General features: G+C 38.4%; 1 protein-coding gene across 1 annotated transcript; it reads right to left on the reverse strand.

Moving 5' to 3' along the window:
- Positions 1-1,943: 1,943 nt before the first annotated feature.
- Positions 1,944-26,263, reverse strand: chd1 (chromodomain helicase DNA binding protein 1). Its single transcript, XM_026172991.1, has 36 exons — positions 25,761-26,263; positions 24,246-24,363; positions 21,853-22,060; positions 20,063-20,182; positions 19,695-19,885; positions 19,248-19,522; positions 18,799-19,024; positions 18,193-18,293; positions 17,920-18,098; positions 17,689-17,813; positions 17,335-17,551; positions 17,137-17,226; positions 16,806-16,996; positions 16,243-16,431; positions 15,944-16,106; positions 15,108-15,260; positions 13,560-13,631; positions 13,339-13,488; positions 12,717-12,865; positions 12,307-12,403; positions 11,196-11,291; positions 10,914-11,090; positions 10,524-10,684; positions 10,388-10,429; positions 10,184-10,317; positions 8,664-8,802; positions 6,443-6,593; positions 6,058-6,180; positions 5,624-5,767; positions 5,228-5,515; positions 5,008-5,139; positions 4,689-4,867; positions 4,275-4,374; positions 4,137-4,188; positions 3,772-4,018; positions 1,944-3,473 (listed from the first exon to the last, which is right to left on the reverse strand). Exons 2-36 carry the CDS (start codon positions 24,296-24,298, stop codon positions 3,212-3,214), a joined length of 5,376 nt encoding a protein of 1,791 aa, XP_026028776.1. The 5' UTR covers positions 24,299-24,363; positions 25,761-26,263; the 3' UTR covers positions 1,944-3,211.
- Between the last annotated feature and the right edge of the window lie 431 nt (positions 26,264-26,694).

Below are 26,694 nucleotides of genomic sequence, written 5' to 3' on the forward strand. Positions count from 1 at the left end.
ACTATCACAGCTATGCAGATGACACACAAATATATATCACAATGTCACCAGGAGACCGAGGCCCTGTACAGGCTCTTGGTAAATGCATTGAGGAAATCAATGACTGGTTGTGCCACAATTTTCTCCAGCTAAACAAAAACAAAACTGAGGTAATAGTCTTTGGCGCCAAAGAAAAACGATTACAGGTCACCAGAGAACTTCAATCTATACATCTAAAAACCACAAACCAGGCGAGAAATTTGGGTGTAGTGATGGATGCAGACCTAAACTTAGAAAAACACATTAAGACAATAACAAAGTCAGCTTACTATCACCTCAAGAATATATCAAGGATAAAAGATCTGATGTCTCAACAGGACCTGGAAAAACTAGTCCATGCATTCATCTTTAGTAGGCTTGATTACTGTAACAGCATCTTTACAGGTCTACCTAAAAAATCAGTCAGACAACTACAGCTCATTCAGAACTCTGCTGCTCGAGTCCTCACTAAGACCAAAAAAGTGGACCACATCAGTCCAGCTCTGAGGTCCTTACACTGGCTGCCTGTCCGTCAGAGGATAGACTTTAAAGTTCTGATGCTGGCCTATAAAGCTCTGAATGGTTTAGGACCAAAATACATCAATGACCTCCTGACCCAGTATGAACCTTCCAGATCCCTCAGGTCATCTGGATCCGGTCTTTTATCAGTTCCCAGAGTCAGAACCAGGCACGGAGAAGCTGCATTCAGCTTTTATGCTCCTTATATCTGGAACAAACTCCCAGAAAGCCTCAGATCAGCTGAAACACTCAGTTTATTTAAATCCAGGTTGAAGACTCACCTGTTCTCAGCTGCATTTGAATAAAGCACCAAATCCACACTTTTAAGCTTAAATTTCAAAACTTACATTTAACTACTGATTTTATCTACTGTTCTGATTTTATCTGTTTTGATTTTATATACTGTTTTGTTTGTTTGTTTGTTTGTTTGTTAATTAGTTAGTTTATTTGCTTGTTTTAATCAATTTTAAATCATGCTTTTTATTTGTTCTTGTTTCTAATGTCTCTGTAAAGCACTTTGAATCACCTTGTTGTTGAATTGTGCTATACAAATAAACTTGCCTTGCCTTGCCTTGCCTAAGAGTAGTGGACTGGGCTATAGAAGGTCCTTGTATAGAATACTAGAACTGGCAAGTCCTACAGCAGTGATGGATGCGAGAAGCTGTGGAGAACATTATGCTGCGTAACATCACTCATATTACATGACTGACCCACTGGTGGTGGGTTAGTAATGTTCTGGGGGAGAAATGAACAGACTTCTACAGGCCAGGCAATGGGACACTAACTGGATATCAGGATGAAGTCCTTGGATCCAGTGCTAGACCAACACTGGTGCAGTGGTACCTGACTTCCTCCTGGTGCACCAGAATTGACACCATTGACTTCCCCCACACCTGACTTAAGTCCAACAGAACACATCTGGGATATATCACGTCTTGGTCCATCTGACGCCACCAAGCTCAGAGATGCTCTGATCCAGGTCTGGGAGGTGATCCCCCAGGAAACCATCTGATATGTCGTTAGGAGCGTGCTCCAGTGTTGTTAGGCTTACATAAAAGTATATGGGGTCCATACTGAGTACCAGTTTAAGTTTATACAACGAAATTCCAGCAAAATGGACTAGTCTGCCGCATTATTTTTTTCATTCTTTGGGTTTCAGGTTGTATTTAAATTCAGCTATGTGTAGTTTGGTAATTTAAATTTCCATCAGTCACCATGACAGGCATCCATTCCTAAAGCAGTATTCAGTCCATAGCAACATAGATATTAAGCAATTTTCCCCCCTATTGAGATTTGATATTTTCAAAGTGTTCATTTATTTTTTTGAGCAACGTCTTGTAATAGTGTGTTCCAAAAAAGGTTAACTTGTGGCAAAACCAAAAATGTAACACACTGTTGAGGTGGTAGGAGGGAGTACAGTGATTGATTTTAATGGCTTCATAAACAACTATATAAAACAGTCCATAAAAATTCATGCATTTTCAGTGTAAATTCTTTTGGAAATATAGAGAAAATTTATCTACAACAGAGCGAACTGTAACAGTGACTTCATTCAGTTGGGTGGTTCACCACAAATATACTTGGCTGCATAGAAAGATTATTATTGCCTACAAATAAACTATGAAAGGTAAAGAAAAAAAAAAGTCATGTAAAAAGCATATTTTATTTAACATCTAACAGATGCTTCTATTTTCCAGACTGTGACAAGTCAGTTCCTGCCAACTCACTCATTTCACGACAGAGATCAAAGAACTAAGCACTAGTGAATGAACACTGGGTATGCTTAAAAGACCTTTCCCTTTACCAAAAGTTACATTCTTAAAGAAATATACAGAAACTCATTTATAGAATGACAAAAAGCCTGAGTTGATGGGGTAAGCCAAGTCATAATAAATTCAAAGAGCCTGAGGAAAAAGACCATCGATTTACTATTTTACAAAAAATTTACAATAGTAGTATTTAAGGAAAACAAACATGATAGCTAAAAAAAAAAGGGAAAAAAGCATCCATGTGTTTTTTGTTTGTTTGTTTTTTTACAGCTAAGATGTGTTATTAAATAATGCATGCCTTATGTGGGGGAATTACAAAAACACACACACAAAAAGAAAACTGCTGAGGAAATGACAAATGCTGTAAATGAGGTACTTCAGGTGGTGAGCCTGAGTCCAGACACCTTAAAAATCACCTTATAACATTATTCATGTGACAACCAACTTCTTGTTCAGTTAACACTTAAATAAGGTAGATAATCACATTAAGAATGATTGAGACACAGAGACAACTAACAGTCAAATACAGGATCCAGTGTCATAGGTTGGTGACATATGAGGCAGCACTCAGGGTCAATTGTGTCCATTTGTGTAAAAAAAACGTTTTATAAAAATAACAAAAATTGTGGCGCATGCTGTTGAGCATACACGACACTACAGCTTTAAACTCTTAAATACAAAAATAAGCTTTGATTTATTTATTTTTCTAATCTGTTGCCTGCTTTGAGCCGCTCCCTGCCGGGTTCCCGAGATGAGCTGCTGCTGAAGCGAGGAGATGACAGTCATGCTGAACTGACTGATACGCAGTGCTTCAAACAGCTTCAGGTTGGAGTCCACAGTCTGTGTAAGGCATTTGCTGTGTTTCCGAGTTTATGGCTGCTACTTGCAGACCTGGGCAACTCCTGTTATGTTTTGCGGCTGCTCCAAATCTGCTCTGGTGTGCTCTTGTGGTCTGATGAGTAGTCAAAAGGTGAGCGGTGCCCCAGTGGTGACCGGGAGTCGTAGGGTGAGCGCTGCCCACTGGCTGAGCCTCGCTGCTCTGTCTGCCATTCTGAGTGGTAGCGGTAGGAAGAGCGGTGGTCTGAGTGATGATCCTTCATGTCCAGCCGGTGGTCTCGGCTACTGCGGAATTCCTCTAACTTCCTGTGCTTGCTGTCGTCATAGTATCTGCGCATACATACACATTAGTGTCAGTATGGCTAAACAACACAAACGGCCACTTCTTTCACTATGACCTTAACTTCAGTCTAATTCCAATACAAATCAAAGCATTTTAGTGGTGTTTTCCACCTGGCTCTCTTCCTCCCTGAATATGAAGGTCTTGCAAAAGCAATTCTGAATTCTTTAAAACCTACTTGTGGAGCATTTCATGTTTGGGCCTTAAAGAACTTGTGTAGCCTGTAAAAATCAACTGAGGACATTTCTATCTCTGGAAGAAGAACTTTGAGCAGTTCTCATCCCTCACCTGTCCTGTTTGTCTCTATCCCTGCTGTCTGGTCTGTAGTGGTCTCTGTGGTCTTTTCCATTGCTGAAAGAGGAATACGGTCTTTTTCGGGACTCTCCAGCTGTGGATTTCCTGTGGGAGTCAGAGCTGTGTCTCTCCTTACTGGTGCTGCTCTCAAAGTGTCTTCCTGAAGGCTGATGCCTGTCAGAGCTGTAGCTGTCCCTGCTGCTCTCGTCCTGGTGAGAGCTGTCCTTCAGCCTTTCAATATCTGAAGACAAAGAAGGGAAAAAGTGACAGCAGTGTCAACCTTTTCATCCTATTCTGTGTGTGTGTGTGTGTGTGTGTGTGTGTGTGTGTGTGTGTGTGAGAGAGACAATAGACTATACCTGCATGTCTGTAGCCATGGGTGTTTATACTTCTAGTGTTCTGCTCCAATGCCTAAGAAAAATCATCACCATCATCACTGTGGATCTCTAACGTCAGTAGAGATTATAATTATAAGAAATGACAGTGCTTTTACATACCTGGGCATTCTCTTGCCTTTTCTTTACTGCATGCTTATAAAGTTTGTGTAGTTTTCTTGCATCAAACTCAGTGAATTTGGAAACAAATATCCACAAGTTTCTGGAATAAAAACAAAAAACATTTCCATCTGCTTAGCAAATATAAATTACTCAAATAACACTTGTGTGAGACATTGAGTGTAACAGTGTTTATGACAGTCTTAAAATGTACAAAGATGCCTCATTTATTTAAAAAAGAAGAAACACGTCCACATCTATTCAAAGCTACAAATCTACCATGCGGGCATGTTACTTAGTGAACAGACCCACATGGTACATTCATGACAAAGTGTCCAAGGTTCAAATGGCATTAGTCAGCTGCTTAACTTGACATGTTAATCAAGACTTTAACTAGAAGAGGCCACGTAAACTAACTTTCTCCACTGTTTGATCAGGTCCGGATTTGAATACTCCTTCAAACACTCGGTTATGTGGTCTCCTATCTTTATGAGGCACTGCCGTGTGTGTTCGAGCTGCTCGCGCTCTGACAGCCCTTTCTCCGGTCTGTCCAGCTGCTTCAGAGCTGCTTTTACTGGGCGCATCCTCTCTTTACACTGCAACACAAAAGCAAATATGCACCTCAGGAAGTGAAATCCATGTTGTTGCTGGAATTGAATTATGCTCATCTGTTAATCCATGACATTAATCATGAAACTATTTTATATTTAGAGATTTGATTATTAGCCCAACATACCACACTAAAGGTCCTCTGATCCAGTTCCTCAGAATCTTCAGCTGCTTGCACATTCTCTCCACTAGCCGTTATGTGGACCGGCGTGTCATAAGTTTTCTTTGTCCGTTCTCGTACCTCATTTTTGGCTTCATTCTGATGTAAAAAGGTTCTGAGAGTTAATTCTTGACTAAATTACAATTCTATTCTTAGTATAATTATCAATCAATAAAATATAAATCACCTTTTCTTTGCTTTCCTCTTGTTTATGTACAACCTCAAGAGGTTTTGTTTCTTTTTTCTCTTTTAGCTCCTTTGTGTCCTTAATCTCAAAGCTTTCCTCCTTCTTCTCCTTTTTGATTTCTTTTTTTATCTCCCTCTCTTTGACTTCCTGCTCCCCTGATGAGGAAGCTTCCTGCTCGCATTCCTCATCATAGTTCTCTTCCTCGTCATCTTCCTCGTCATCCTCCTCTTTAACCACCAACCTGTCTGCTCGGCTTCGTCGGTTTGGTAGCTTCATAGGTGCCAGATCCTGATCATTAGAGCATGTTAGCAACTTACTTTCAAACTGAAAATTCAATATATTCATCTTAGGCACAGCGCACAAAAAAAAGCAAAATAGATAAATTAATAAATGTACCTTGTCTGTCTCCATTTCATCCTCATCATCTGACCTCTTGTCTGATGGGAGATCTGAGGATGGGCTCTTAACCATCTCATCTGTCTTTGTTGACTTTTGAGTTTTGCTCTTTTTACTTCTGGGTTTCCTCTTTCGTGAGCTGGCCTAAATACAAAGAAGCATTATAGATTCTGGAAAACTTAATTGTCCTTCCATCCATCCTGAGGGGTTGGGGGGCCTTGAGCCCATCCCAGCTGCCATAGGGCAAGGTACACTCTGGACAGGTGCACTAATTTAGAATCACCAACTGCCCTGATCCAAGTTAACATGTCTTTGGACTGTGTGAGAAAGTCAGACTACTTAGAGATAGATATAATTAATCTATAAAACAATTACAAAAAAATAAATAAATATCAAGATACACAGATGACATGTAAAGTTATATGAAGACTTACATTTCCTGCTTGTTTCTGTGCTTCTTTTTTGGCCAAGTCCTTGCTCAGTAACTTGATGAGGTAGTCTGCTCTGGTCTGTAACTGTTTGGCTTGTGGTTTCTTGTCAGGGTCATCTGGCAGGAGCTGTTCAACAATGGACACAGTGAAATATCCCCAGTGAAAACTGCACACTGTTCATGTTGTCACACTTTTTAAACACATGCTCCTTCTAAATATGTTTGTATTGCAGGTCTGTTTTTAGAAGCAAATGTGGGTGAAACACTTTGCACATTGCAAAGCTGTGTATTAAATGAAGCATCGAAGCAAATACACGTATTCCTGAGCATCTATGTATTCATAAATAATTATATACATGAGATTAGACATTTATTGTGCATGGACTGACCTTGTGTGTGAGATTAAGGTCTGGGTCCATCTTAATCATCTCCCAGCTGCCATAACCATACTCGTAGATTCCTATGAGGAGGCTGGAGTCGTCTTCCTTCCCCCACTCAATGTCAAAATGTGCTGCCTTTGAGTGACATGGAATGACATACCTATTCAAAAATATAAAATTAATATCACAGAAACAGAAATATACAAATTCATACAAATATACAGTTAGTCACCTCTAGGGGCACGGTTGGTGTATGCAGAAAAACCTGTTAGAGAATTTGTGTGTTACTGATTTATTTTTGATGTTTAAAAGACCAACAGCTTAGACAGCAAATCAGACTGAGTCATACTTCTGGTTTGACAGTAAAACTGCCTAAATGTGCAACGTGGAGATTTTTCCCCCCCTGTGGACATGCAGATGGATGTCAGAATTTTCGCATTTAACTGTTTCAGTAAGAAACAGAAACTTAACTGTTTCAGTAAGAAACAGTTATGTTTGTGGTGTGATGTGCATGTAGTACTGTGATGTTGTAAACTGTTTGGTTGTGCTTAGGAAACAAGAGACTGTTTTATTGAAATGGCACCGATTGCATTTTGCAAGCATCGGCTCTGCCAGCTGATTGCGTGGCTCGGTACAATCAGCCAGATGAGGAAAATCCGGAGTGTAAGACTCGTTGGTCATTGTTCTCTTTTATAAAGTGCTTTACGTATGCAAACATACAGTTATTACTATTAATACAGTTATTAAATAAAGAAAATAGAAATATTTAACTTATTTTTTGAAATCCATAAGTATGTAGATCTTTTAAATGGGACCTTTTATAAAAAGAAAGATACAGCCAGTTTGTATCTAGTTGGATTGGTTAAGTGAACTGTAATGTGACATTAGAGATCTGAAAGATTTAAACCTGTTTTTATTTTTAGAAAAACAACGTGATTTTGGCAGCACTATTGTTGTAATAAATCCATTTCTTTATGGGTCATTCACCCATAGAGTGGTGGCTAGTAGGGGTGGGGGAAAAAAATCGATACTGTGTAGTATCGTGATATTTTGCTTGCTAATAATGTGTCGATACAGGGACAGCAGAAATCGATATTTTGTTACAAAAAAAGGTTTTTGTGCTCTGACTTCAGAGCATGTTGATCCTTTTTCTGAGCAAGAATCCTGACATTCCTTCACTGTCCAAATGTGTTTAACTGTTTTTTGGCAGCAATAAACATGACAGTTTACTTATTTTAATTTAAGACATGTTTTATTTTAATTAAGTTTAAAACTTTTTTTATTTAATGTAAAATTATATTTTGTTTTAATTTACTTTCAAATTCTTCAGTTGCTGAAGGGGCTGCATAGTTTTCATAAATAGCTATAATTGTACCAGATGGTTGCATTCAATTAAGTTGGACTAGACTGTAATACAAACCGTTCAGTTTGTCAACAGTAAAACTGACTGAAATGAGAGAAAGATTCAGTGCAGACTTTGATATTAGATAAAATGAATATTGATAAAGTTTACCTTTATGTACAGAATCTGAATATCGCAAAATATTTTAAAAAATTGCAATAATATCGTATTGTGCGTTAAGTATTGTGATAATATCGTATCGTGGGATGTATGGTGATTCCCACCTCTAGTGGCTAGGGCTCTGTTTTTTGCTGTGGCCTGTTGAGGAGAAGGTGTCTACACAAAAGACAAGAACAGCGTGGACGAACTTATGAAGAAGGCAGAATTATCAAGGTGATGGAGAGAAGAATGCTCTGAAAACTAAAATCAGTTATGATCAATCCTGCTGATCATAGTTGATTTCAATTATGTATTAATCACATCTTAATGCTGATGCTCTGGAGGTTAATACCTTTAACATTTTCAGTTGAAGACTGACTGCATACTGCACTGACTCCACACTGGACAATAATACATACTGATATGTGACACATACGTACACACTTTGCAGCAAATGATTTTTTCTAAGCTTAGCTGCCTGCTCCTCCAGTCATCTTGATTATGACTTCTCTAGTGGACGAAGCCTTGCAGACTTGATCAGCTAATTGGACGGGTAATGACTGAAGCCCTGGTCCTCCAGTCCATATATGAAATGTTTTTGGGAAAGATACTGAGCCCCAAGGTTCTGAACCCTGATGTTTGCATCAGGAGTGAGCGTGACAGAAAATGGTTAAAAGATACAGTGAGCAAAAAATTACTAAATAAAATTAAATAAATAATCAGTCTTACTTCTTTCTCTCCTCTGGGTCAGCAGGAATAGCCTTGTGCAGTGGAGCCAGCTCTTCCTCATGCGAGATCACAAGCTTTGCATTCACCTGGACTCCAGAGATCCTGAACGTAGGGCCTTTCACCTTCCCTCTTCTGCCCCCTGATAATCAAAGAAGCGGAACAGAAACTATTTCATGATTTCTTCATCTAATCCTGTGTGATGCCATGTAATTTCAATGACAAGAAGTTAAACTGTGGCTAAACAAAATAATAACTTGTACTGAAATCCTAGCATAGCAATTTCAAAATAACTTGTCAAATACAAAAATATCTGAAAGATCCCGCATAGCCCAGCAACGAATATTGTGCAAATTTAATCTGAATGCAAATATTTTCTTAAATTATTAGAGCACATCTGTAATTTAAAACCACAACACAACTCCCAAGATTAGTACTGACACTTGACACAGACTTCAAATTATAACCTTATTGCTTGGAACAAACTGAAATTTCAACAAATGACTGGAAATTAATAGAAACGCGGCCATGTTATCATTACAATAAAAATATACCACACATATATGCATTAAATGCACAGATTAGGGATGTGCGCGATTAATCAACTAAATGATGCTGATGTTGCTAGTTGGCACAACCCGCACTAGTCAATGAATGTAGTTGTTGAGAGTGAAGTATTGCGTTCTAAATGTCATGCAGCCATCTACTACTAGATGGAGTGGCAGTCCAGGAAACAGCAGAATAAACTGGCATATAACCACTCAACAGACATGTGGATGTTAATTTGCATGGAAAGAAGACTTCTGATGCTAATGTTAGCCACCTCAGAAAACCAGTATGACATCATTTACCCAAAGGTGCTATGATCCCGCTCAGTTTAGAACAAACAAACAAACAAACAAACAACAACAAAAAAAAAAAAAAAAAACAGCTCATGACAGCAATGCAGAAGATATTTCAGTTTTGCTCAAGGCAGAAATATATATATTGAGCCTGAATACACGATTCCAGGGCTCAAAATGACCACATCATGCTGTTGTTCATGCAGCTTTGGAGATTGTCCATTAAAGGGGCCCCAAATGTAACTTGAGTGTTATTTTTAGACTAGTCAGTCTCATTTTTCAACCCCAATTAGTTAAACAAGAAATTTGTTGGCAGTAACATCCCCAGCACAGATATTTTAAATGAAATTCACTCAAACCAAAGCTACTTATTTAGTTCGTATCTAGGAAAACACACACAACAAATGTTAGTTTTCAGATTTAAATCTTCCTGTAGAGAGAAGTAAACTGTTTTAGAACTTGAAATTATTTGGAATAATTGTCTTGTTTGTAAACCACACAATACTGATTTGTTTAGTCTTTGAAATTACTCCTTTTTTTGGTGAATGTAAGTATTTTAATTTGTATTCTAATATACCTTTTTCATATAAAGGTCTTGTTTTAAAAGAATACAGATGCCACATGTCCACCAGAGGAATAGACATTATGATAAGAAGGACGAAAAGTTTTTTTTTTAGTTACCTGAATTTTTCTCTGGCCCAGAGGGGTTTTCTCGTAGTGTTCTCAAACATCCATTGTGAACAGTCTCTGCCAAGCGTTTTAGGTCATGCTCAGACTTATCCACGAGTTCAGCATCACGAGCAATCGCGTCCAACCTAAAGACAGCACATGTTGAGCAGACTGCCATTTATGTAAACAACAAGATGAAAGTGTAGCGCACTCTACCTTTCCAGTGGTCCTCCAAATTTTTTGTAACTCTTGACAAACCTGTCAATAGTGTACAGATATGTTAAAAAAAGGAATGTGTCAGGCTGATTAGATGTACACACACACACACACAAAACATAGTTAACATAGTTACCTCCGGATCTCAGCATCACTAAAACCTTTGATATTTTCCCTTGGAATGGTTCTGGGCCGCCCTCGTTTCTTTGGCCTCTTTCGATCAGATGTGGAGTCACTGTCGGAACCAGAGTATCTCCTGTTTCTACTTTGCCGGCCCTCATTTGCATTCTGATAAATCTGTTCAAACAAACCATTAAAAATCACCTGAATTTAATTTACAGTCTCATATTGCAAGCATAACAGTTCTTAACAGTTTGATCAGATTCGATACGAGCATGTCTGAAAGATTTCAGCGTAAACGCATTCTAACTTCTGATCAAGATAAAACATTGAGTATCTTATGTGATCCCTTCCTTTTTTCTCTCTCCAGCAGTATATAGTGTATTTGTTGTGACTCCTTGGGTACCTGTTTGGCACAATTCCTCATGCGTGGTAGCATATAGATTTCTTCCAGCTCTTTCTGTCTTTCCTCCTCTTCCATTCTCCTCCTTTGCTCCTCTGGAATGATATCATCCCAACTCCGCTGACTTCGCTCAGAGTCGATGTCTATTTCCTCATCCTCCATCATGGAGAAGTTGGCCACCTGCACAGATTTGCACAAACTAAATACACGGACCACTTTAATAATGTAACATATTGAACACTGGTTATCAAGTTTCTGAAAGGAGAAAGACAACCTCCCCCCAACCTTAAACTGAGACAACAGTTCTTCTCCAACTGTTGAAGGTCCGGGGTCATTTTCCCTGGTCTCAGCTCTTTTGAGGATCTCATCAATGTCCATTTCCTAGAGAGTTGATTACAAGAGACTTCAATTCAAATGAATTTATATAGTACCAAATCACAACAACAGTTGCCTCAAGGTGCATTATATTGTAAGGTAATGACACATTTTGGAAGGGAGACAGATATTAATAATACACTGTCTGAATGCAGAGTGATATATAAAACCACAGTGAGTGAGAAAGGTGACTGAAGAAGAAATACTCAATGCATCATGGGAATCCCCCAGCAGCCGACACCTATTGCAGCATAACTAAGAGAGGATTCAGGGTGACCTGATCCAACCCCAACTATATGCTTTAGCAAAAAGGAAAGTTTTAAGCCTAATCTTAAAAGTAGAGATAGCGTCTGTCTCCTGAATCCAAACTGGAAGCTGGTTCCACAGAAGAGGGGCCTGAAAACTGAAGGCTCTCCCTCCCATTCTACTTTTAAATACTCCAGGAACAACAAGTAAGCCTGTAGTGCAAGACCGAAGTGCTCTAATGTGGTGATATGGTACTATAGGGTCATTAAGATAAGATGGGGCCTGATTATTTAAGACCTTGTATGTGAGGAGCAGGATTTTGAATTCAATTCTGGATTTAACAGGGAGCCAATGAAGGGAAGCCAATATAGGAGAAATATGCTCTCTCTTTCTAGTCCATGTCAGGTACTCTTGCTGCAGCATGATCAAGAATGGATCATAAAGTGCTGTGCATGTGTATAATGGACCAGTTTGGAATCGTAAATTAATGTAAATCGTAAAAAAAAACAAACTAATCGACTAATTCTGGTCTCTGGCCAGTTGATAGTTGGAGTAGGTCAATGTACAAGTGTACTGGGGCAATAAAGATAAGATAAATAACCTTTATTAGTCCCACAGATGGGAAATTTGTTTTATTTAATTAAATTAATTAAATGTTATTTTAAAGGCAAAGAGTGTTAACATACTTTTGAAATATTTTTTCTCTTTTTGATGAAATGTTTGTTTCATGCAATGCTTTTTAAATACATTTAGACATTTGCACTGTGGTACAAACCTGAGGCTCTTGCTCCTCCCCCTCTTGTTCTTTGAAAAGCTCCTCAGCCCCAAACTTCAGGATTGCAGAGAGCTCCTCCTTGTTGAATGGTGCTGAACTGTATGCAGTAATGCACACACGCACGCACGCGCGCACACACGCGCACGCACGCGCACACACACACACACACGCACACAGACATGCGCGCACACACACACACGCGCGCACACACACACACACACACACGCGCACACACACACACACACGCACACGCACGCACACACACGCGCACACACACACACACGCGCACACACACACACACACGCGCACACACACACACACACGAGATTAAGTCACTCAAATTTTGGGGTGAAATGGACTTGGCAGCGCTGCCAGAAACAATATGGGAACAAGCACATAAAGTTACTTACCTGGACGGAGCAGATCCTGTGTGGAGTACAGTTTTCCCAGTCGTATCCATCCTCTGAATAACAAGATGGTCTAGTACCATTTTCTTCTTTGCCCTCTCAATGATGTCCTCCTCCACTGAACCCTTTGTTACCAGTCGGTAGATATTCACCTGCCGGTCCATAACAATTGGTAAGATAGGCAAGATAATGATAAAGAATAAGTGGACTGGTTTTGTATTGTGCTCCCTTACGCTCTATATAACATGCCCCACAAACACTTTTTTCCTATGCTTAAGTAGCCATCAAACATTCACACACATTCACATTCTGGACACAGAGAGTAACTTGGGGTCACAATCTTGCCAAAGGGTATTTGGCAAACGGACTGGAGCAGCTAGACATCAAACCAACAACCTTCTGATTAGCAGATGACCTACTGTACCTCCCGAGTTCACTGATTCATATACTGCACGAATCAATGAACACTGTTTTTAATTCACTAGTAAATTTTCAGCAGTTGCAGCTTGGTGTAGACTTAGGTCCATTAATACTGATTAATACTAGTGAGAGTGTACGAAACTCTACAAATGCAAATACAGTTTAAAAAATATAATGAATTTGAATGATTTAAGTTTCTTCTTACCTGTCTTTTCTGTCCAATCCTGTGGGCTCTGGCTTGCGCCTGCAGGTCATTTTGGGGGTTCCAGTCTGAGTCAAAGATGACCACTGTGTCAGCTGAAGCCAGATTGATGCCCAGACCTCCAGCACGTGTAGATAACAAGAAGCAGAAATCCTGTGCATAGAAACTGATATTAGGTACAGGCCTTCCTAAACAGCATCTAAAATAATTAAGAGTTACTGTACCTCTGAACCCTCTGCATTAAAGTGGTCCAATGCTTGCTTCCTCATCTCCCCTTTGATGGAGCCATCTAATCGCTAGACAAATTTACAACATTCAAAATTATTAATATATTTAGAATGGATATACAAATTTTATTCACAATTTTTATGTGTATGTAGTGTTGTGGTCAGAAGTTTCTATACATTAATCATGGGAATGGAGGTCAAGCCATGGCCTCAATTGCCTTAAGGCAACTGTTGTTGTGACCTGGTGCCATATAAAAAAAAAATTGAATTGAAGTTGAACCGAATTCGACCGTAGACTAATTTTTGCACAATATACATGGGTGCATAATTCAAAAATGAATTTACACATAAAATAAACTCATTTCTAATCCACACAGGGTAAAAAGTATACATGCAGGTTCAAATATATACCTCTATTACTACTGGTTACATATTGCACCTTGACCAGACACTTTTGGTAGTCTTCAACAATATTCTGGCATAATTATGACTGAATATTTGATCAGTCTTCTTGGCAGCAGTGGTGCCGAGTTCACAGTTAAGCTCAGGGCTTTAGGCATTCCAGAAGCATAATACTGGTATGTTTAAGCCATTGCAAAACCAGTTTTGATATGTGCTTGGGGTCCTTGTCCTGCTGAACACCAAGCTGTGTTTATGTTTTAAAAATCTAGATGTTGATTTGAAGTGATGTTGAAGAATTTTGGCATAGTGCTCCATCATTCAGTATCTTTGTGCAATGTACTAGAACCAGCGGCAGCAAAACATCCTCAAAGCAGGATATTGCTACCGTGTTTGACAGTACAGTGTTCTTACTTCTTAGGTTTAAAAGCCTCACCTTTACTCCACTAGTCTAAGTCTTATCTGACCATGAACCGTCCTCTCATCTGAGGTTGACAGTTTAGGTCTTTTTCCAGACCATGGCAAAGTCTGGAAAATTTTTAGGCTTTGCTACAACTGTATGAGCTGATGATCTTGGAATCTGCAGTTGTTTGGAAATGGCACCAAAAGACCTTCCAAACTTGTGTGAATCTACAGTTCTCCTTGATCTTTCCCATTATTCTGACTGCTGGTCAATCAATTGAGTGCTTTTAATAAAATCATGCTTATGCTGGCAAAGAGACTACCAGTTGCAGTCAATCATGATTACTAATTACGTTAACCCACCATAGCTCTGTCGAGAAGGAAAAAAAAATGACACTGTGGAACATTCAGCACCACTTATTGAAAGATTTAAGTGAATGTATGTATATATTTGAGCATGCATGCATACTTTTGACTTTGTGTGGGTTAGAGAAAAGCCAAAAATATTGAAACTTGTCCACGTAAATCATGTTTAAAAAAAAAAAAAAAAAAAAAAAGTCTTTAAAGATGCATGCTGTGCAATCATTTCATCTTGGAAAGAGAACTGTTTAAATAAAGCATTAAAAGCAAATTACCAAATTACCATGGCACGATTAATGACATGATATGTCACTGATGTAAAGTTCTGACCACAACTGTATCTACAATATGTATTATGGTATTGGAAAAACAGCATATATTTACCTGAAACAGGAACTGTCTGCTCCTCAGATATTCAGCCAGGATATCAAGCATTCGTACCATCTGGGAGAAGATGAGAACTCTGTGTCCCCGTTCTTTCAAACGCACCAACAGTTTGTCCAAGAGAACCAGCTTTCCACTGCTGCGGATCAGATGCTGTAGGAGGACAACAGCGCTCAACAGTCATGACATAAACTGAATATATAGTAGGTAACGGTTTACCTGATACACTTCTGGAGCACACAACACAAAATAGTTGTTATTTTTATTCTAACATGATCACCTTAAAAATAATTTAAAATGCATCCTGTTCCATACAATAATAACTTAAAAAAAAGGTATTACGTATGTTAAGTTGCAGAAATTTGACCTCAGTTTTTAAGAAAGCAAAAGAAAATGTGTAGCATGATATTTTCCAATTATTCACATGCAAATATAATTAGATATAATTTATATATCTAACATATAATATAAATGTTAGAGAATTTGTTTATAGAGAGAACCAGTCAACCCTCAAATGGCAAAAATGGTTTTTTGCACCACTGACAAAGCATATAGTGTTAAATTAGAGCAGCGTGTCCATTTCTTCTTCACTTTTGCAGACATTTAGACACACAATCTAAATCTGGTTTTGAATAGAATTTATCATATGAAATGGACAGCTAACATTTATTGCAGTAAGCATGATTCTTATTTGGGTTTCAAAAACCAAGAATTGAATGATTAAATGTGGTAACACATTTAGGAAAATTAAATACATTTAAATATTGTAAATGTATTTATTTTAAATGAGTAAAACCTCAGCATCAATATTAATATTGTTACTACATAAAACATACCTGTAAAGCTTCAGCTCTGTTAAGGAACTCATTGTCCTCTGGAGGTTTAATAAGGTAACAGTGATTACAGCACTTCTTCAACTCCATCATGATGTTGAGGAAACCTGACGTGCTGCCTTTGGTACCTTTACTCAGAGCCTTGTAGTTCCTTGTTAGGATCCACCTGAACACAAACAGGCAAACAGGACACATGCATATATTACTAATGCTATAATATTTTTAGTGATGCTTAAACTTTGAGCCCAAGCTACACATCCCTGCCCATGTTTCTTGAAACGCAGGCACCATCCAGCTCTTACTTGTAATACTGTTTCTGAATGGCACTCATTTCCACTCTGAGAATCTGCTCCACTTTAGCTGGAAGAGATTTCTCCACATCCTTCTTGACACGGCGCAGTAGAAAAGGTTCCAGCTCTTTGTGAAGACTGGTGTAGCCAGAGTCTCTACCTTTGCCATGTTCATCCTCAAACAGCTCCCACGAATGAAACCTTTTGAAATGACAAATTTTACACAAATCAACTGACTTATAGTGATATAGAAAAGAAAAACAGGAACAAACTGGTTAGGTGTGATTATTCTTCATTTCTAAATGCCTTTAAATTTTTATCTATTGTGTTTTTGTTATATTATTATACCACTGTCAAAACTATTTTGCCCTGTCTGTCACCATTATCCACTATTTTGCTTTAATGTAAACAAAGAAAAAAGTGCATAAACATTATCTGCACATATAACTCACACCTTTGCCTATGCAGTTAATGTAAATGAACAAATTTACTGGTACTGACATACTAATTCAATTCAAATTCATACTTAACATACTAAGAGTTATTGCTTGAAAGTAACATTAGCCATGGCCTACTTTTCAGGCATAATGAAGTGCAGCAGGGACCAGAGCTCTTTCAGGGAATTTTGCAGTGGTGTTCCCGTTATCAGAAGCCTGTGATTGGACTTGAAGTCGATCATTGTCTTGTAGAGGAGGGAGTCATCATTTTTCAGTCTGTGCGCCTCATCCACACCAATGAAGGCCCAATTAACACTGCCCAAAAATGACTGGAGACAAAAGTTGTTTAAAAAAAAAAAGTAAGTAATTTTAACATCTTCTGAGTCGAGCTCTATCATTTCATGTGTTATAACTATAAAAATGGGCAAAATACACAACCTAGGATCTATAATGAAGTAAGCCAGCTGACCTTGTCTTTGAGGAGAATCTCATATGTTGTAAGGAGGATGTTAAATTTCAGTCTCTTGCTGTGAGAATGCATCCACTCATGTGTTCTGATCTATTCACAAAAGAAAAGGAAGACAACATTAAATTGTAGAATTAAGACAAACAAACAATTGCTTTTCTCTGATAAGCCCCGTTTAACAGGTGTTTAAAACCACAATACCATATTCCTGCTGCTGATGTCTCCCAGGTAGACCACAACATTCATTTGAGGGGCCCACAGCTGGATTTCTCTCTGCCAAGATGTTAGTGTTGAAAGAGGCACAACCAGCAGGAAGGGCCCATACAGTTGGTGCTCATTAAACTGGTAGTTCAGGAAGCAGATGGTCTGGATCGTCTTCCCTAACCCCATCTCATCAGCAAGGATGCAACTGTTGCTTCTATGAATTAAGACAGAGCAGACCAATAGAACATTCAGCATGTAAGAACAGAACATAACCCAATAAAATTTGGTGGGGATCTAGGAGAAACCCCAAAATCCAAATAATGACAATGTTTTCTTGGATATTTGTCCTACTTGCACCAGGAGTGGGCCATCCAGTTCAAGCTGTCTAACTGGTAGTCTCTGAGCTCCAAACCATCACCTCCTATGTAAGCTGGTTGCTTCTTCATGGGCACAAATCTAGGTCTCTGTTTCAGCACCTAAGTGACAGAACAGAAGTTGGAGAATTCCTTTCTGAACCAAAACTCAAAGCTCAGTATATTTCAAATCAGAAAATGTAAGAGAATAAAGTTTGGAGTAAGTTACCTTGCAGTCTCTGAATGGAATGGTCTTAGATTGGTTTCTGCTCATGTAATCATCGATGCATTTCTGGAATTTTTTAGCAATCAGACAACCATCTTCCCAACTACACTCAGAGTATGGTAAACCCTGCCATTTGCACAGGTAGTCTGGATAACCAGCTGCTGACTTCTGGTTTGAATGTCCTGGTCAAAAAAAAAAAATCAGACTTATTAAGCTATACACATCCAGTGTTGCAGATTATATTGAGAGCAGAGTGCTTTATATATGCAAAAATACCTATTATTCGCTCTACAAGCTGGTACTGAGAACGCAGGTCATCCATTAATTCTTCCTGACAATTGAAATATTCAATATCCTCTGGAGATGCTGCCTTCAACCTGGTGACATGGAAAAAAATAAAATTGAAATTTAACAATGTATGTATTGTTTTATGTATTATTGTAGGGTCTACCTTACAATATAAAGCATAAAGCAAAATAAAAGACCGCAAATTTCTGCGAGCAGTGTTAATCCCCATAGAAAAAATAAGAAACTTTAGAAAGTTGATATAGTGCTGTGGCAACCCCCACAATCTGCAGAGCTGGTGGATTACTGTTATTTCTAATAGTTTCCAGAACAAGACAGCAACTAATTTTCTTTTTCTTCTCATCCTAGTTAGTGCTAAAGTGTTTGTATTCCTTTCTTTTGGGGATTTTTGCCATCTTTCTGACAGGTTTATTTTGAATTTTCAGTCCAATAACAGTTTCTTTCACTTACATTATTGTCTTTTATTCAATAATATGATTATGACATTTCCTGCTGCTCAATGTTTAAAACACTTTAGCATGCAAAGAGCTCTTTAAAAGCTTTCTTAAATCAGCAGTGCCAAGTTAAAACGCTTACCATTTTTTCTTCTCCTGGTCCTTCTTCTTAAAATTGTCCAATTTCTTCATGCCCTTGACATTCTGTAACTTGAGTGTCTCCTCAGTCTCCCAGGTGTTATGGATATGGGCCCAGTTCTTCCACTTTATCAAATACTGGATATCACCAGCTTCTTTGTTGGGATCAAAATTTGCATTTGGATCTCCATCTGCCTCGATAGCGTATACAGTTGTTGAACTGCCCGTTGCTGTTAGGAAAAATAAAGAAACAGTGCTTAAAATGTATTTACTTAAAGACTTGAATAGACCATAAGGAATGTTGAGCTGTTTGTGTCACACAAAGATCAAAATAATAAAATTTACCTCATTGACTTTGCACCTAAAACCACTGTGATAATTCTGGGCGATTCCTATTTCAGCGTCAATTTAACCAGAATGTATGACATATTTGATCTTGACTCTGTTTCTTACCTTTTTTCCTCCCTATCCTGCTGTCCATTACTCTCTCCAGTGTTTCAAACTCATCTTCTTCAGGCTGTGGAACATCTTCACCCATAACTTCAACCAGATCATCTGAGTCAGTCTTCAGCTCCTCGTCCTCCTTATAGCTAATGTTGACCGTGGCTTGCCGCCGTGGCCCTCCAGATGTAATTTTCTTAAAGTTATCATCCTCATCGTCAGATGATGAACTTTTCTGGGCTTTTTTTCTCTGGGTGTTGCTTTTTTTTCCATTTCGAAAGTTCATCCTGAGACATGAATAATAGATAAAGAGGCAGTGAAGTTTAACTCTTTACATTCCTTCACAAAACATCAGATCCAGAGCTAAACAGCTGAAGTGAGTTACTGTGACGAAATAGTTAAAAGAATAGTATAAAATAGCGTATCTAAGCAATAATTAAAGACCATCTATCAACTCACTTGGTTGGAGGCTTCCTGCTTTTGATTTTGTGACTTGGCTCATAGTCTGATGCTGTTTCAGACTCTTCTGCTGATGAGTCTGACCCAGAACCACTACCAGATTCTGAACCTGATCCAGAGTCAGAAGAACCAGATTTTCTTCTCATTTTGGATCCACTGGAGGAGTCCGATTCATCACTACTTGAAGAGTCCTGGAAAAACATACCACAAAATATTAAAAAAACAAAACAAAATGCATGAAAAGTCAGATTATGATCATTTGACTTAGGTACACTTATGCAATATCTAATTGTTGACTAGCTTCCATTCAAATAGCAAGAAAAATGTTTTTGGGGAAGGGTTACGGTCTATAAGAGTATAAAACAAACCTCATCCGATCCACTATTTGATGAGCTTTGTCTCTGTTGTTGTTGCTGCTGCTGAAGCTGCTGTCTCCTGAGCATAGCAGATCTTTGCACTGCTAGGATACTTGGGTTCGACTTCCAGAACTGCAACCAATGAATGCACTCAAAGATTAGCAAAAACAGGAACAGTACACTGCAAATGTGCCAGACCGGTTAAATAAAATCTACGTTTTATTGAATGGTCCAGGGTTTTGCCCAACCCTGCTGTTCTAAGCTAATGTGTAATGCAAGGGTCAGAGTGTGGTGATATACAGCCATAGCCCTTTTCCATGAGTACCTACTCGGATTGACTCAACGCGACTCGTTTTTCATTATCAGCTAATGTGAGCACGGTCAATATAGCAATGTGGCCAAAAGTCTCAGGGTATCATTTATACGGTACACAAACACATGCATGTCAAAGCAATAGTATACACTACTTGGCGTACGGCTTATTGTCAGACCCAAGGACCACAGGGGTGTGTTTTGTCCTCATTGTTGGGTTTTAAGAATTGCAGGTTTAATTTTAGTGAAGGAGTCACTTTAATGACGCATCAAGTTACGCCATTGACTGGCCAATCTATAGCAAAGTGTCTGTTGATGTCAAATTTTCAGATTTCCTCAGACTCTTCAGAACCCCGACCGGGTAGGTGTTTAAAAACAAACAAACAAGCAAACAAACAAAACAAAACAAACAAACAAACAAACAAAAAAAGACGACAAAACTGGTACCAGATACCATCACCTAATGGAGTCGAGCCGAATAGGTACTACGGTAATGGAAAAGAGTACATCTATAAACCACATCAACAAGGCAAGTTGTATGAGATCCTTAAGATATGATAAAACCTTATTAACAAGACTTTGTTTGTGATATTGATTTTGGGTTTAACATGGAGAAAATGAAAAGAATATGGAAAAAAACTGATAGCACCCTAGCACAGGCCTTTTAAACCCACTGAATGCTTTTCAGGGAGTTTTTAGAACAGTGTGTTAGTAACTTTGTTATTAACACACCATTTTTAAATAGTTTTGAGACCGGATGCTTTTAACAATAAGAAGACAGTGCTAGTCTGTTTTATGTGCGGGTTAAAGGAGATATCTTAGCCAAAAATGACTTCAAGGTTCCTCCCTGTAGTAGTACAGGCCAAGGTAATGCTAGGGCCAAATATAACAACCTCAGTTTTTTTTCAAATTTTAAAAGTAGAAAATTACATGTCATCAAGTGCCTGCAGCACTATTTTCATCACTATTTTATTGGCCTGTCATGTCGTCTGTCAAAACATGAATAGATTGAGTTCTGTCCAGATTATATTGATCATGTCTCAGATTTATATGAAGGAAAAGTTATTTAGTGATAATTATCTTTATCATTTTATCGCCTAGCCCAATGCTGTACTAACCTCTAGTAGGACAAGCACAGAGACAAGTCCACTGTCAACGGTCATAAAAAGATCATACTAGCACTGTATGATAGTATGGCAGTAAGACCTTCACTAGTACTGTTTATGTGCTATTAAAATGATTTTTAATTAACAAAGACAGCTGGATGATTTGTCTTTTCAATCAATGCTTTAATTGCAACCATCTATAAAACTGATAATTCTTAAAACTCAATAAATAGCGATCAACTTCACTTTTAAGTAAACTTGACAGTGGGAACCAAAAAGCTTAGGCAACATTTTTACAAGTGCTTCTCTAAATAATATCATGTTTGTACATATGCAATAGAAAATAGCAGCCCACCTTTTGGGAATTTAAAACTTTATTTTTACCTCAGCTCCATCAATGTTTGACTTATTTGGTGGTTCGATCTTCTCCTTTGACTTTTCTATGTCAGAATCGGATTGGCTGCCAGAGTCTGAGCCACTTCCTGAGTCACTGCTCCCTGATTGGCTGCTGCTGCTGGAAGAGCTGGAACTCGAGCCTGAGCCGGATCCTGAAGCTGAACCCGATCCAGAACCGGATTCATCATCAGAATTACTGTTACATATAAAGACATTAGTAATTACTAGATGAATCAAGTTCTCAAAGCAAAACATTACAACAGGTTTTACATACTTGAGCAGAAATAACATAACAAAAGTTGGGTTTCCCATATCAGAAACAGAAATCATTTAACCCCTTGGAGTCTCAACTGCTCACTCTCCAACCCCTCTCCTGCTCAGCCTGAAGGTGGAGATTGACACATGACACATAGGTGTATGGAATCAAAAAGAGGTGCAGCAATGCCTTCCAAAGAATTCTATATTTAAAAATTCTTGCTATACCATGAATGATTTTCTATGCAAATATAAATAAGACTATTTTGTCATAAACAGCAATAATCAACTGTTTCTCCAGTAAATATATCATGTCACAATATGAAACCACCTGCATCACTCATATCTCCAGCTTTAGAGAGCCATTAGTGACAATAGTGGAGCAGTACAAGAAATCCTGCCTGTGACAGGGATGGGCATCGGGATTTTATCATTATCAATTCTATTTATCAGGGTTGTCACATTATTAGAATTTAAAGTTTGATACCAATACCCAGGAAAGCACACGATTCCATTTCCAGGGCAAAAGTATCATAGCATGCTGCTAACATGGACACTGAATGTAATGATGTGAATGGGGACAGGACAATGACCAAGAACACAAAAATGAACTGCTATGAGACAGCCCTGATGGATTCTCATGGACTTGTCAAAACCAACAGACTTAGACAAAAACTTTTTTTTTTTGTTCAGAATAAACAATATAAATTGACACAAGTTGTTTTTTTTTTTTTACCGTTAGGAACTGGAACTCAGTCAATCCTATACCCATAGACGAGAGCTGTGGGGAATTTGTAATTTGATTTGATATACCTTTATTAGTCCCCTTGGGACTAATAAAGTAATGCAAGTAAGAAAACCTTTTTTATACAGCACCTTTCACAGGTGAAAAACCACAAAATGCTTTACAATAAAAACAGGCATGAACAAAAACACAGAAGATTAAAACATAAAACAGTATACAACCTGAAACTAGTTAAAAGCCAGTCTAATTAAATCAGTCTTCAGCTGCTTCTTAAAAGAATCAACAAAACAGCGCAAACACGGAGGTAAGGCATTCCACAATCCAGGGGCCACAGCTCTAGAGGATTTATCCCCTCTGTTCTTAAAGTGAGTTTGTGGGATCATTAACAATCTTTGACTGGAAGATCTCAGACTGCAAGAAGAGTAAGGACTAAAATGTTTAAATTAATTCTAAAACGAACCAGTAGCCAATGTAAAGAGATTAAAACTAGAGTAATGTGCAGTCTCTTTCATGTGTTGGTTTAAAGCCTAGCAGCAGCATTCTGTACCGACTGGGGACGGTCACGTAAACACGTAAACAGACTGTCACACTAACCAAGACGAGCTGAAATAAAGGCATGGGTAATCATCCTTAATTCAGCTTTTGACAGAAGAATTCAAAGCTTAGAAATATTTCTCATTTGAAAAAACAAAACAGTTTCAAATTGATCCACGAGAATGGCTCTCCAAAGACATGGCTAAATAAAAAAAATAAAAATAACACCAAGGTTTCTGAATTTGGATGCTGAGGGATGACTATAACGTGTGGTACCTTTAACAACAATTTATAACCAACAGTTATAGATTAGTATTAGGGAAATGCTATACTGTCTCTATGTAGCTTTAAGTGCTTCACTGCAGCTAAAGCTAGCTAGGTTTCAGGTATTCATTTCTCTACTACTTTCTACACTCACATATACAGGATTTTATAAAACTGAATTATAATAAATGTGTAATTGTGTACATATTTTTCAGTTAAGTAAAAAATATAAAATGCATAACAAATGACATAAACATTTGTATTGGCTACTGACAAAGGGCCTCCGATGGTGTAACATTTGACACATTTGCCTGGCAAGCAAAAAATTGCTTTTGATTTGATTGGGGTTGCATCCAGAAAAAACTGTGCCAAATCAAGCATGTGCTGCCACCTTCTGTGGCAACCCCTTGTCACAAGGGAACAACCAAAATTAGATCTCTCCATCACAGACACCTTTTGACGGTTGTTACTATCGGTCAGGTGTATGGTGACAATCTAGTATGTAAGGTATGAGATGATGTTCTAAATAAGTAAACAACAAACTGTTATTTCTATTTGTGATAAAAAAATAAATAATCAATACCTGGATTCTCCACTGCTGTTGCTTACACTTTCATCCTCACTGCGTCCAGCCATGCTGAAGTCAAAAATATATAGACTTCAACCTGGCAACCTGTAGTAGTACGGTCCACGTGTTTAACCTGTGAGCAAAAATACACACAAGTTTAAAAAGAACTGTATGCTACAAATGCTACAAATACTTGGGGTTATATTATTACTCGTTGAAACAAGAATAATATCAGGAATAGAATTTCACAACAACATGCATTAAAATATCTGATTAGGTGGAGCTTGATAAAACTCAGATCCATATGGCAAAGTACAAGCTTAGTGTACCACCCGTGACTGACTACAACCAATGCATCAAAGCTTGTCCTGTGAACCATGCAAGCAGGGACGCAAATATACTTTCGCTAAATTAGTTTCAATTGAAACCATTTCAAGACATCTATCAGGTCTGTGGTTTCATCCTGAGAGAAGTGAACCGCGTCTGAAACACAGATAAACGTGTTGAGATATGACTATTTCAAGTTAAAACTAGAAAAGTGTGATCTGTGTGGATGGCTGTCACTACATGCTACTTAGCTGAACGTCATTTATCCCACACCGCAGAGGCCTATCAGGCCTGCACTATACCAGCGTGTTTTCATGTACACATGAAGCTCCGTGTGTACCCGAAGAAGATGAAAAACTAAATAAATAAATAAAAATAAAATCAGAATAAATAGTTTCAGGACACCCTCAAGTCATCACTTGGGTACACTATCACTATGGTTACAGTTTAGCAAGTAGCTCAAGCTAACTAGCTATTACCGGCTAACGATGGCAGTATTAGCGATTGGCGGGTAGTAGTAGCGTATGCAGACATAGCCAGCTATAAAGAACAAATATACAAAATAAGATTCAGCACAAAACCTGCAACCACCTGATTACCTGTAACCACTTTGCTATGTTTATCTAGCTACAGTTTGCTAGCCGCTTTATGCTGTGCTATTGTTTTCTGGATTTAAAATCCTACACGTGACAACTGTGAACTTTATATCTTTACGGTATGCACCGCAACCAAGTAGCTCAAACTGTACGTACCTTTGGTACTTTGTTTCATTTTGTGTCAATGTGGGTGAAATAAACATGAGGAGAACTGGCTCACAGGCCATCACAAGGGCTGTCAAGGCAAACAGCATTAGCTAACGCTATGAAGCACGAGGCTAGCACAGAAGCTAACAAAATGAGAAAACTTTGCTCTAATAGGAAACCAATAGAATGATAACTTTAGAGTTACAGATGATACTCAAAGTTAATCATCAATAATATTTAACTATGTAAATATATGCGCAATCAGTGGATTGGGATGAACAGTTAAACAAATTTAGTATTCATCATTAAACCCACAAAACCAAATTAGCTAACCAACTTCACCCTCTCCCATCTTGTTTTCATTCGCTGTTCACTTCTCGCGGCTTTTACAACATCAACATGCAACGTTAGCTTACTTTTCGCTAGCGTAAGGACTAAGTAACTAAATGATGTGTGTTACCTGTCTTTAGTTTAGGTTACTCGTGAAACTCCGATAAAATATTTGTCTAAACCAGCCTTTCCAGTCCAGGGGTCCTTTCTTCTTTTATTTAACTGGCGAGCTAGCAGCTGCTGGTAGCTAATGCTACCGTAAACTTGCTAGCTATCTCCCGGTTAGGGAGCGCAGCCCGAAAGACTCCGGTCGATAGAACTGGTAGAATGTTGGTTTTCCTCTTCTTAACCAAAGTCCCGTTTGCCGTTTTAGAAGTTACAAAATACAGTGCCCGTTGATAAGCAGCGACTGTAGAAAGCTAGCATTTCAATCCAGTGTCTTTCCACAACCGGCCTCCGCCATGACGCCGTAGGGTTCACTTCTCCAGGAAACCCCGGACAGTGACGTAACGACTCTGCTCCTTACTCCTCCACTGTAGCAGCAGGAAACGTCGGTTTCTCATAAGTCGTCTTTATCTTTATTGGAACAAATGGAAATAAAGCTAGTCTGATAATTTAGGTCATCACAACAACAAGGTTATACATATACAAGGTCGTACATAAAAGTCCGTCTTGTTTAAGGAATTACGATAGCCGTCAACCATAGTTTTTGTAGTTTGAAACGTACAACCCTTCTCCAGACCGTGTGTGTGTTTGATCCACTTAACGTGCTTTCTCTGCTCTTGGCGAGTGTTCCTTATATATAAAAAAATGCATTTTGAAAAACAAGTACGTGAATCCAATACAAACTCACACGTACAGTCACCTGGGCTTTCAGAAACAAAATAGCTATTTAGAATAGAGATTATTTTAAATAAGCATGCCTGTTTTAGAGGCAGTGACAGCCGCACGCGCGCTATCTGAAAAACTATCCGCAAGCAGCAGAAAATTAAACCCTTATGTAGCAACATCACCACCTGCTGGCGACATTGTCTACTGCATGCTGAATGGACCTCATTTTACTT

This window comes from Astatotilapia calliptera, chromosome 7, assembly GCF_900246225.1.
Source record: "Astatotilapia calliptera chromosome 7, fAstCal1.2, whole genome shotgun sequence".
Lineage (NCBI taxonomy): Eukaryota > Metazoa > Chordata > Actinopteri > Cichliformes > Cichlidae > Astatotilapia > Astatotilapia calliptera.

Excerpts from the sequence above, each read along its gene's own strand:
- chd1 (XM_026172991.1), bottom strand. The coding sequence starts at position 24,298 with ATGGCTGGACGCAGTGAGGATGAAAGTGTAAGCAACAGCAGTGGAGAA. Across the intron at positions 13,489-13,559 it reads TTAATGCAGAGGGTTCAGAG|GATTTCTGCTTCTTGTTATC; the intron begins GTACAGTAACTC and ends TTCTATGCACAG. Across the intron at positions 5,768-6,057 it reads CACAGAAACAAGCAGGAAAT|GCCAGCTCACGAAAGAGGAA; the intron begins GTAAGTCTTCAT and ends CTTTGTATTTAG.